General features: G+C 36.2%; 1 protein-coding gene across 1 annotated transcript in view; it reads right to left on the reverse strand.

The window, feature by feature from the left end:
• Positions 1-13770, reverse strand: part of RBPJ (recombination signal binding protein for immunoglobulin kappa J region) — a 54361-nt gene that overhangs the window by 19907 nt on the left and 20684 nt on the right. Inside the window, exons 2-3 of the mRNA XM_017727544.1 lie at positions 4094-4132; positions 610-705 (exon numbers count right to left, since the gene is read on the reverse strand). Coding sequence (XP_017583033.1) covers positions 610-705; positions 4094-4132 — 135 coding nt within the window. The remainder of the gene's footprint in view (positions 1-609; positions 706-4093; positions 4133-13770) is intronic.

Below are 13770 nucleotides of genomic sequence, written 5' to 3' on the forward strand. Positions count from 1 at the left end.
CTAGTTATGCAATAAAAACATCACAAAGAGAAGACTGCAAGAGAAGACTGCAGGAAAAGCACCTTTGCCTAAAAAGCATTCATTCTCACATATTTCTCCAGATTCTGTCCCTTAGAAAAGTACCTATAACTGTAACATGTACTGTATTGATTTTTGCAAGGGAATATTTATCATAAATACAGTCATGATTGACCTATCATTCTTTTTAAACCTTTTACAGATGTGATTCAGAAAATTATCTTACTGAGGCTAACAATTTCCCTTCCATATTAATTTGAAATTATTCAAGAAAAAACTCCTCTACAAGTATTCACCATTGATCACTTCATTTACTCCAAAATTAAAATGGAAGGTTTAAAATGAGAGCGATTTTAGTTCAATGGAAGAAAAGCTTTGCCCACAGATAGGGAGTCTCTTGGTAGAAAAAGGCATCACTTCATTGAATGCTACATGCTTGTAGCACTTGTTAGATAATTAAAAGATTTAGGAGGAAGCATTTTGTTCTTCAGACTACAGGGCAATGTGAGGAACTCTATGAAGTGCTGTGCACCCAACTAGTTTCCCTAGCTCCCAGCTGTAGAAAGACTTCAGTACAACAAAAAAACTTACCTTTTTTCATTCCCATATGATTTCTGCGCAACTTTCGCATGGAGTATTAGCACTGTTTGGTCACCTCGTTCCTTCAGGTAATTTCGCATTGCTTCCCTAAAAATCAAAACACAATATAAACTTTGAAAGTTCTTTTGGTTTTGTTTATAACAAAACAAAGACAGCTTTAGGTAAAAAACCCCAGGACCTGAAATTCCAAAAAGGCCACCATTAACAAAGTCAAGACATGTTTGCTACTGTTTAAGACAATTGTACAGGAAAAAGAAATAACTATCTTGCATGAAACTAGTAATAAGGGGTCTGTGATCATTTACAATTACTACACTTTCTAGAAGAAAAAGATGCTTGTGATGTAAAATCATATCAATGCCAATAACTACACCATGTTTAAAGCCCTATTTCATTAAGCACCATGCCATCAGTATCTGAGTAGAACACATTTTATTAGTTAAGTATTTTCTTCATGACCAATTTAGTATCTCATGATAATGACAAACTGTTTAAGCTTTTAAGCATATGAGTGCAAAGTTTATATACAAGTTTTCTTTCAGTTTTGAAGATACTAAGAAAACGTTAAATTCTTCAGCACATTGTTTCACCTAGTCTTCTGAAGAAAACACCTACTTCCTGTATACCATCAAGTAAAAAAAAATTAGTTTTTAAATATGTTTTATTGTTCATCATCACTGTAATTACAAATGAATGCTGTAATTACCTCAAACACGCGAACAACAATTCCTTGAGAGAAGTGAGAGAACAGTAACACCCAGTCACTCTTCTGTATAATAATCTAACTGTTCATTAAGCAGCATGCCAAATTCAACACCCTAGGGATCAGCTGTGCCAGAGTGCTGGCAGGAACACAAGTTCCTGAAGGAGCATTTGTGGGTTGAATGCCCACCAATGCACTCATCTTCAAAGTCATCTACCAGAGAAATAAATTATGAATTTATCAGGAATTTATATGAAAAGATAAAACCCTACATAAGGATTTCTCATTTGGTTGTTTGGATTTTTGTCTTTTTCTGTGAACTGGGCCAACTACTGAATTCCCTGAGGACAGATCTAGAAAACCAAACATTTCTAGTGAAAAAATCATGGAAGATAAAAAGCAGTATTTTATTGACTAGACCTTTTCCAAAAGAAATCCCCACACACAGTTTCACAGAGAAAAGCAAGTAGATTGAGCCAGGGTTGGGTTAGACAACAACAACTCAGCTTTGCTAATGATGTTTTGCAAATTCTTGTGTTTGTCATGCCTGCATAAGACATGATTAATGTCTAGTGATTAGTCTGCCGATTTTCTGTGTAAATAGCAGCATATAAGAACAGAGAATAGATTTGAATTGCTGTTTTAAATTTGGACTAACTTGATCTACTTACATTTGACATTGGTAAAACTGATGTTTATCCATGAAAGTACAGCTGGAAGAACTGTCTCAAAGCCCACAGACTTACTTATTTACAGCCATTGTTTAAGAATATATTTTAAACCCCAAAACATTAATTCACTGTGAAATTATTATTATACATTTCATTATGATATATATTAGCTGCATTTAAGTTGTTTAAAAACTTTTAATCTGACAATTTGAAATATTATATTAAGAGCACTATCATACTACATTAAAAACATCTGTCACACTAAAATTTTTTGACTTGACTACTATTAAAAAAACTACTCAAACCCAGCAACCCACACAGAAAACTGCTCGGTGCTATCTAATCTTTATTCAGCATGGTATGAGGAAGAAAATTTGTATTTTCGACTGGTCTGTTTCTACAGCAGATTTGTACAATCCAAGCTCCTGCAAGAACTAGTGATGTTCTCCCTCCAATCCCTCCCACTGATATCTTACATGATGTTTTTCATTATTTAATCTTAAAACTCTTATGAAGCTAGTACTATTATAGTTTACATCTAAAACAACTAGCATAGTATGAACAGAGTAGTGTTGCTCTGCTGGAGCTTGCATGACAATGAACAGATTATTAGTCAAACCAGACTGCCTGTAAACAAAAAACCCACAGCAATTTTCCAATAATTGCACTAAATGCTTTTAAGGGTTTACAGATACATTTTCAGCACTATACAAACAAATAAATCTTAAAAATTTGTGTGACAGTTGTTCAGTTTCAGTAGTTTATTCTTCAGAGGAAAGTTAGATTGTTTGTTTCCAGCCTCTATCATCACAGGAAAGGTTTTCAAACTGCTGCTTTGAAGGATGGCTGGCATTTCTCACATGCCTACCCTGTATTGAGGAAAGAGCAACTAGCATACCTAGTAGCTAAAATCCTGCATATGAAATTTAGAGTAACTACAGTAAATAGAAAACTTAGTTTAAAACTCTCACTGCACAGTCTTGTTGTTATTGTTGTTGTTGTTACTCTTTTTAAATCACAGAAGATACATTCTATTTTTGTTCTTTTATTTTAAATCAAAGAAGATAAATTCTATGAGTAACTGCAAGGCTATAGTAACAGGTGTTACTACTCAAGAAGAAAGCAGCTCATTACTTAAAACACAGTATCTTCATATATCCCTGAAGGCTGGCAGGCCAACAAGAAACCGCCGCGTCTGTTAATTACTTTTAAGTCAGTACGGATCAAGTTTGCATTGAAATGAAGTTTAATGATGACAAAGCTAACCTAAAACTTATCTAGAAATGCACTGAGACAGATATTCACAACATAAAATGTAAATGCTCCCCCCCATCATGTGCTAACATAAGGTATTATTTCATTCAAAACAGAGACTGTCAGGGTGACAAGGGGCTTCCTCTATCACCACACGAAACTATAAAACAAATGGCACATCCTTTTTTGCTTTCAAGCAAACAGTGGATTTTATAGCCAGGAGCTAATTATAAGCGGCACAGTTTGTGGCACAGAATAATAAATATTTGCATAGACTCTGTTACAGTAATTTGAAAAAAGAAGGTGACCACTTAACAGTTTCTGGTATAAATACATCCCAGGCAGGCCAGAAGCAAATCAAGCACTGTACTCCAGTCACTCTAAACACCTTCCAGAATGGATTGCCTTGATAGCTCTATTTAATACTCTCTCTGATTGTTTGGTTTTCACCAAAAAATTGGTTCAGATCACTCCTTGACAGCACTGTGTTCAATTCTGGCAGCAAAAAGTGTTACTTTGCATGACCTCACAAGATATTTTTACTCAAGAAACAAATCAGCTCATTCCTGAAGATTTAAAAATAAGCAGATCCACATTGTACTGAATAATCTACAATAACTGATACATGAAGTCAACACCATTTCTAAAAATGCATTTTGAGTTTCATATTAAAAATAAGCCACTGTGTTACAAATTGTACTTCTGGCTGCTGACTGCACATATAACTGAAAAGCTTCGCTATTAAAAATTCTGGGGTTATCAACCCACAAATTTTTAACTTAATTTTCTGAGAATGAAAAGGGTAACTTCAGAAAATTGTTAAATACAAAGTTTCTTTAATGCTTACCTTGTGAGCCGTTTTGGTTGAGGTCGCTCTCCAAATTTCCTGAAAAAAGAAGTAGTTGCTAATTTAAAACAAAAGTGTTTAGTCATAATTTTACAATGAGATACTATCCTAATTTCACAATTTTTGAAATTTTATTAGAATTTGATGTATTTTCTTTGTAATTTCCCTAGAGAAGATCACTATTAAAATATTAACCACCTCCGTGCAACAGCTTTTCCCACAATGGTAGAGGCTTTTTTTTTATTTGAACACTAGGTAACTTTCTTTGTTGAAGTCACATTTGCTCTCAGAATCACTTTTGAAAAGTTCAGACACCACAAGAATGTAAAGAAGCAGAAGATCTTTGCCATAAAATTGACCAGCAGTGCCAACAACAAGCAGTTACTATAAACATACAGAAATTAACAGACATATCTGTGTTGACAAATCCGTGAATGCTTTCCATCAGGACAATTTCTCAAAAATCTGTTTTTCCTTCATGACTTCTTACAAAAAGGATGACAGCGTTTTCATACATGCCAGTACAGAATTACAGGAAAAATCTCTCCTATGGAATGCAGCCAAGCTTGATCCATAAACAGCCTGCTATACACTCAAATGTTTTTTCACCATAAAGTGTTTTGAGACAGCTGAACTTCTTTCAGTGCTTCAACACCATTCTTGAGAGAGAGAACACTCTTTACACTAACAAGGTTAAGACTTTCCACTGAAGTCTTTATTTACATAAGACATCAAATTAATACAAGGCAGATACATTTTCATTACCAAAAACATCCTCAGATTAAACCAAAATGGTCAGGTAAAAGATCTGAAAAAAGGAAGGCTGAACCCAGCAATGTACATCTGCTAAGCCTGGTGAGGAAGTATGACCACAAGTTAAAACAATGACAAAGACAGGGGGAAAAAACCCCAAGAAACCCAAAACACAAAATGAAAATGTAACAAAAAGTCAAGCCTAGCTTAACACTTTTCTGTCTAAAAATAAAGAGGCATAAGAGACTGTGCTTTTGCTGCCAGCATTCATAAATATTTCTGACTTGCCAAACTAATTTTATAGGTGGGCATAACTTTCCCTTTGTGGTTCCTGGACAGGGAAAAGAACCCTTTCCTACTATTGTCCTACAACAGTATTGGAGGCTCCCTAGGACAAGAACTTGATCATTAAGTGATATGACAAGAAATTCCCCTGTTCATGCAATAGATCTCTCCTGGACTCTACAGCAACTGGTGGTGGAATGATTTCATACATTCCAATTTAACTTCAGTAATCCTAGAAATGTACAAATACGTAACTATTACCACTTATATAGTTGAGCAAAACAGCACTCTCCTGACAAGGCAGTGACAACATTTAGCAATTTTTAAAGTTATTTTTCAAGACTTGAGAAATAAGTCTTCTAAAATACTGGCAGTCCACTCTACATAGAGGAATTGAATAAATGACATGAAGCCAAATTTCTTTTCAACTTAAACAGTGAAATAAAAATTTATTTTTCCAACCAGACTTAAGTTCCCTTCATGTTTTACTTTGTTGTTGTTATTATACTGTTCACTTCTCTGACTTTATTTTAATTTTAAATGAAACAATGAAACCAGAATTCTCGCTGTGAGATTTGGTTTTATGTATTTTAAATTTTGAGTCCTCTTGGACACAAACTTCATTTATATTTTTCTCTGTGGTATGCATCACTGTATTGTCATATCTGTAATGCAGAAAAAGTAACTAGAAAACCCAAACAGCTTTGCAGTTTGGCAGCGGGAGAGTTACATCCAAAGCCCTTCTGCTTCTAACACTTATCTTCTCAGGATCTTCCTAGCTTGATGTCCTGAGCACACCCCGTGCCTCCAATTTTCCCTGGATAACTGTATGAGTAGGTGTGCAGTTGCTGTCCTCCCCAGTAGACCCAAGATGATCCTATTTGACAGAGAGTTCGACTGTCTGTGACTCTGACTAGACAACAGATTACCTTTAAGCAATACTCTACAAACAACATCCCTATGGATTAGCTCCCTGCTTTTGAGCAGAACTACTGCCTTTGTTTCAACCTCTCTGCACATTTCAATTCACCACAGAAAAAATTAAGAGATGCTTATCTTGAAGCAAAGAAGGCATTATGCACACAACACTTGTACAGTGGCAAACAGATCCAATCCAAGATGAGGACCCTAGTACACCAGAAACTGCATTAACACCAAAAAACCCTTATAGACAAAACCTCACACTGCCCTGCAGCAACAGACACCCTTGCAGAACTCGAGTGCAGCAGATCTACTCCCCTTGCACACGCACTTAATTGCTAAGAAGAGTTTTATTAACAAGAGGTCTACACAACACAGCTGCAATTAGTGAAAGAAATAAATTCCATCTTTTCCTTTAGTCAAATCCTGAACATACAACACAGGAGAAAAGTACCAAAATCCCCATTCTTCAGAATCAGAGCTAAAGCACTGAGTCACTCTGGAGAGGCACAGGGCAAACTCTGATCTGATGCTCAGTGCAATAGCTCTCTAACTCATATACCAGCTTTCCCCACCCTCCTCCACACAAAATGAAGTTATTTATGTCACTGTAATCAACTTGTGAACACATAAATGCTACCATTAGCAACATGAACCTTTCAAAGAGATGATGTAAATTGGGTAAACCTTTTATTATTCTTTCAATATACATTAGAGAGAGGTAGAATAGGAGGAAATTGCATCTTGATATTTACTCTAAGTCCCATTTTAACTGTTTCTAAATTAAATTCAGCTACTTTGCCTCAATAATGTTATCTTGACAGATGACTGATAGTTATGTACCCTAGCCATAGTGTCAATGAACAGCATTTTCCTGCATCATTACAAAATCATTTCAAATATTACACAAATATCCACCTCCCTAGCTCAACAGCAATAGTCAAAGAAGTAAGAATTCAAAATTATTAAGAATGAAATAGGAAACAGAAACATGACCATGTCATGGCATTATTCTGCCACACCCTCACAATTCTGAAAACTTGCAGCAGCGGGAAAAAAGTTATCTCAGAGTAATAAAAGCGTGAAAGCATGAATAATCAATAGTTTCTGTATGCAATTGGCTAAAACTCCAGCCTTCAGTGAGAGTGAGAGCACAAGAGAAAAGTGACAAACAGATGCAAAGACCTAAGAGACTGATGAAAGATATGCAAAATGTGGAAAGTAGACAGTCATTCTCTCCTGTCTCACAGGAACTGGGAAATAAATCCATATCAAAAATTTAATTTTGATTTTTTTTTTCTTGCTCTACAAACACAAAACTAAGTTGTGAAGCATTTCTAGAGAATATTGCGGAGGCTGAAAGCAGCAGTCTGATACAGAACTCAATTAGATTCTATTAAGTATGATGACCTTTTTTTTTTACAAACTTGTTCTCAGGAAAACCTAACTATGTTCTACCAGCAGCAAAGAAAATAGCATGAGTTAAAAAAACCCAAACCAGTCTACATTTACCCTGTCTTTCATATTCTTTCCTTACTCATCCATTAGTGATGCCTAGCAGGCATGGACCAGTACATATGCTCCTAAGAACCAGATATATTCCAAAGCAGCAACTGCATTCAGGATGCCAGATTTTCAGTCACACTACAAAACTCAAATATACAAACAAGACACAAAAATTCTAAAAAAAAGTATCACGTGTGTTTTGTTTAATGGTTCATCTGGTTTACTTTTTCCATATGTTTGCAAACTGATGCAGAGATGTGTATTGACAATACAACCTGAAGGACAGAAAGTATCAGCAACTACTACTACACAGAAGAAAAGAATCTTTTATATTTTTCTGATGTTAAGACACATGAAAATGCAAGAAACATATTTATGGTTCCGTACTAAATGACATCCATTGCACAAGCTGTGATTGTTGCTATTTCAAACTTTCATATTTGACTGGCATGTTGAAAAATGAGCCAGTTCAGACATTACAAGGTTACCTGTCAGCTATGACAGAGACTACAACACACTTCTTGTGTCAGTTTTCACTGGATTTCACTGTTCTGGAATTTCTTTTTATATTCAGTATTTCTATTTCTCCTTTCTTTCATCTTGAAAATATGCAGATTGATAAACAACAAATATGTACAAGCGAGGAAACTAAAAATGTATCATAGTTCTATTCTTACAGTTGTTATTAGACAAGATAAATATATATAATTTGAAGTCTTAATTACAGGTTATATATCATTATATCTAAATGCTCCCCAAGTTCCTTAAATTTCCTGCATTTTTAAAATTTTACTATCCAAGACTAAGTGCTCTTTCAGGTGTCCTGTATTGGGATTCTAGACATTCAGTCAAGTTGCTATTTCATTCACATCAGTTCAAGCTGTGCTCCATTAGTATTCCCTAACACACCGTACTAGAAACATGAGCAAGAGCATTAGCCACACCATAATCACTTGCTATTGGAGCAAGTTATACTTGTCCTAATAATTCTTTTCCCAGTCCTGGTTTGGTTTTTTTTTTCCAACCACCAGTTAGTATTCTATTATTTCCTGTGTTTTGACTTCTGATGCTTTGCATAAATTAATTTCACTCCCACATTTTGCACTGTAGGCATAACTCTTTCTTCAGCGTCATGTTCCAAATAATTCTTTTCAAGTCCATACTTTTCATTTAGCAAGTCCCCGTTCGTGTATTAAAATTCTTTTGCCCATTCACAGAAATGGAAGGGAACATATTCTTTCTCCTTTTATCTCTTTACTGCCCTTCAAGTAAGTACGGAAATTAACAAGTGAACTACCACTAATCTTATCAGTACAGTAGATAGTTTTACTCAAACTTTCAATATTCTCAGGTTAGGTAAACACATGGCACAATACACAGGATAAGTTTCAAATGTTTTCAGACAATACAGAATGTGAAATCCTATTTGGAATTCCTAGCTCAGATACAATATGTACTATACATTTCTATGGCTGCAGGAATACGAATTTTCACTGTTTTCAGCATCAGGAGCACAAAGACATACACAAAGAAAATCTATCAGTAGTTGTATGTCTTTACTCATGTATGCCAAACTTTTTTTTTGTTGTTATTCAGTCTTATTTTCTGGACATAACTGTTTAGCTGAATTTTTTTATTCAATGGTTCTATGTGTCAAGTCAACTTTGGATGGAAAAATAAACAAATGAATATTAACCAAAACAGCTCTGCCATTTTCAAGAAAAAGAATTATGAAAAAAAAATCTCTACAAAAATTACATGCTATCCTATCTTCAACTCTGACTGAAGATCTATAGTCACTGAACAGCTCTAGCATCCTCCTGCCTGGAATATGAACTTCAAATTTTTCCGGTACTGGTCTTCAGCCACAAACATCCTTTTAACAGCCCCTGAGAAAGATCATTCACCTTTATGTACTGAGCACAGAAGCCTTAAAAAAAAATTTCCACAACATACAAAGAGATACAAACTTCAGCAATTAGGTATTCTATCTTCACTTGGCCTATGGACTGATACAGTTTTTGGCATCTAGTCAGAATAGCATGGATCTTTCTGTAAATGGTCTCCAGAAAAGCAAAAAGCAAAAGGGAGTTGTCAAATTTGACTACAGCAGAAACAACAGCTGAGCAGAAAGCGAGCGTGTTGGAGAGGCCAACATGGGGGAGCAGCAGAAAGCACAGACTAGGAATGGGAAGATATGAGCTGCAAACTAAGACTTGCTAAATGAAAAACATGGACCTGAGACCACTTTGGGAAATGGGGTACCAGAAAAATCTGTGGCATGGCAAAACATTCAAATTTAACTCCAGAATATACAAAACATAACAAAAATACACTATGATTACTGTTTTCTGTGTCAATTTCTTTGTGACAGAAGTTTCCCTGGTGTCTTAAAAATTTCAACACTGAAAATAAAAACAAATACTTTCCTTACCCTGAAGAATCCTAAAGCATAGTATCCAAAACCAGCCTGCCCAGAAAGCTGGTAGATGCCCCATCATTGGAAACATTCATTGGACAGGGTTCTGAGCAACCTGATCTAACTGAAGACACCCCTGTTCATTGCAGGGTATTTGGACTCCATGACCTTTAGAGGTTCCTTTCAAAACAAATATCCATGTGTTGAGATCTCTATTTCCTTTCTGCCTTACTCAAGTATGAAGAGATCATGTGGTGCTTAGTTGCCCACAGGCAACTAAACCATACAGGTGCATATTTCCCTCTCACAATCAGACAAATTAAGAGAAAAGCATGAATAAAGAGCAAGAAAACTTGTATGTTGAGATAATAAAATTGTTTAACATACAAAGGAGAAGTGGAAGTAGAGAAAAACAAAGTGAAACGGGCCACTCACCACCACCCATGATCGATACCAAGCCACTTCCTAAGCAAAAGCTGGGTAACCTCTCTAAATCCCACCCCCCTCCAGTTTATTGTTGAGCACGACATTATATGGCATGGAGTATCTCTCTAGCTTGCTTGGGTCACCTGCCTGGTTGTAAACCTTGCAGCATCTTGTACCCCCCTCAATCACTGTGGCGGGACAGACATCGGGCAGAGTGAGGAAGAGAGAAGGCCTTGATGCTGCGCGAACACTATACAGCAAGAGCTAAAATATCAGTGTGCTATCAACACTGTTCCAGTCACGAAGAACACAGCACCATAACAGCTGCTATGAAGAAAACTAACTCTGTCCCAGCCAGACCCAGTACAATGAGAAATGAAAAATGGATGCTTTCTGCGTGGGAAACAAATGTCAGACTTTAAAAAGGCACAGAGTACCTGTTCATTGGAAAAGTTTTACCCCCAAACATCTGACTGCCAGATCATTTCCAACTGGACCTACACACTTGCTGGTGCTTTTGACTGATGCAGCAAAGGCCTAACAATTCCTGAACAGCAAACTCAATTCTTTATTAGTCCTGTTATATCACAGTACATATCACAGTATTCGCTGCAGAACACGTTAGAAGAACTCTTTCATAGGCTACAAGAGATGACTAAAATACCTCAGTATGGATTTTGGAAACAATCCCCAGATAAGTGTCACAAAGAAACTGCCCTGGAAGGAAGTTACCTCACACTGTTTCAGTTCAATGGTTTCAGTTCTGTCTCCCAGCGCACAAATGTCTCAACGTTGTCATAAATAAGATATGGCAGTCACTATTTTACAGCAGTATAAGACCCAGAGTATTAAAACACAGAAATTAAATACAGAATAGAGTGATTAAGTAAAGTTTTTACTTCCTCAGAGGAGATCCAAGGGAAACAATGCTTGAAACAGGAGGAGTCTAATAAAAAACTCCAGATTTTTATATATCTTTGGCAACATCTGAAAATACATTATGCAATTCAAAAAGAAAGAATGTAAGAAAATCCAACTTCTGCTCTCCAACAATATGAAGTGACAATGAAATTTGGTGAGAGGCTCAAGTTAAGTCCTAACATTTCTAACACCTATCAAATAGATGGTATCCCACAAGCCATGCGGGATGGGATTGGGGAAGAAGAAATACTGCCATTTCAACTACTCTAAGTGTATTTCAGGCAGGAGCGCAGCAAAAGAAATTCCTGTGCCTTACTTAACTCCAGTTCTAAGAACAGTCACCTGTCAGATGCAACCTTTTCCTAGACCTCTTGCAATGCCATGTAACTTGTGAACGAACGAGAAGAGTTTGTGGCTCAACAATCAGACAAAAGCCTTTTAAATAAAGGAGTGATAAGAGAAGTAATTTACACGTATTTTTTATCATTCTCTCTCTGCTTTAAAATAACTACGATAAATCTGGAAAGCTAGAAAGTCTGTCAAATGTTCATTCAGCCCTTAGCACCAGATAACCAGACCCTCGTTATAACAGGCTCTATTACTTTCTACCATGAGAAATGAAAGTACTTTTCAAAGAATTAACTTCAAGTTGCTTTGTGATCTGTTACCACAAACTCACTACACTACAAACTCACCAGCACGGGATGACAAGGGTTTACTTGGCCTACTGAGGCTATGTAAGATCCAAGAAAGTGAAATACTCAGGTTTCCATTCAAAGTTTGAGGATCAGTATAAAGATGATACTCATTTTCAGCCACTAACAGAGACATTACCTGAGAAAAGCTAAAAGAGATGGATTTAAATAGCATGCTGGGACTTTATTTTCTCTTTTTCTTTTAACTGTCTATCCTCTGCCCACTTCCAGCTTCACTTTGCCTACCACAGGCCAATCAGTGAAGAATTGAAGAAGCACAGAGGAAAGTTCATATTTATGGACTTTAAACATGCTTGAAATTATCAAAGCCAACATATGCAACAGTGCCCATGTACAGGACACACTGATAAATTCTCAGGAGTGATCCCTTAATTTGGCATTTGCTAGAAACGCTTCATTCGGATTGAATAGCATACTACAACCTACATGGTAAGACTCAGCCACTCCACATCAGACCTGTTTCGGTTTTGCAGATTTCTACATCTAGGGTAACATCTTACATCAACTGCAAAAGCAGGTGTACATTTTAAAACACAGGATATGCTGTTAATGTAGCTATACTCTCCTGTGCACAGATTTCAGTGAAGACAAGATGCGAATACAGAAAATATTTCTGTGCATTCACCTACACAACCATAGTCTATTACAAATATTTTAGAACACAACTCCCAAGAGAAATGATCATCTGTCACTAGAAAACATTTTCTCATCTGGTGGTTTCACAGACCCAAAGAGAATTCCTACATATTAAATAAAAGGGCCATTTACGATCCAGCATGAGCTGGCATATAAAAACCACCACATTTCACACAGAGACTGGATTCACATCATTTTAAACATGTTTCCTGTTGGAGATTGATTTGACTGCTGGATTTGATTTCTGTAAGTGCACCTTATTCCACACTGATATCCTTTATTTTTAAATGAATCTGAAAATAGTGCACCGCTATGATTTGTCAATGCTAAAAATGCAGAGCTCAAAAGTGATGATCTACAGGTCTCACACATGATTAAAAAGTCAAAACACCTCAAGGACACAATTTCTTAGAGATTGATGCAAAAGACATATAATTGTATAGAAGAATTCAGTTAACATGGAAGTAAACACAAGCAATTAACTATGCTCAAACAGAACACTTCACACTGATCTTTTCCATGGATGAAGATATTAAATAAATGAACTATACCAATGGCTAAAACAAAGCCTTTGGAAGGAGAATTTTATGTTCTCCAGAACAAAAATTGGTTCAATATACACAACTTTGATTATGGGAAACAGAAACAGTTGTACTACTAGTAACATCCAGCACTAAACAACCACCACAATGGAAACACAAACTAAGGAACTAAAATAAACAAGCTTATATTGTCAAAAGAAAGGACAGATGATGAAGTAATTCTTATCCACTCTATATTCCACAGCCTACAACTGCACACAACCTTCATTCTTCACAAAGTTCTGAGCAGATCAACATTTCTCAGGCAACTCCCCCTCCATGTCCTACAAGTATTTTGTTTTTTGCCCTCCACTGATTTTTGTATGTTGTTGTAACTTAATGCCATACAGTCTAATGTGACCCAGCATACCCAGTGTTCCTAACTATCTGCAGAGCATCACAGAGTAAGGAGTCTTTAAATCCTTAGACTACTCACACCCTAAACACTCTGTGGTCTTTTTTTCTATAATATCACACAGCTGAGGTACAGAAATTGCTAAAGAAATGACACCT

Source organism: Corvus brachyrhynchos, unplaced genomic scaffold (assembly GCF_000691975.1).
Source record: "Corvus brachyrhynchos isolate BGI_N302 unplaced genomic scaffold, ASM69197v1 scaffold80, whole genome shotgun sequence".
In the NCBI taxonomy this organism is placed as follows: Eukaryota; Metazoa; Chordata; class Aves; order Passeriformes; family Corvidae; genus Corvus; species Corvus brachyrhynchos.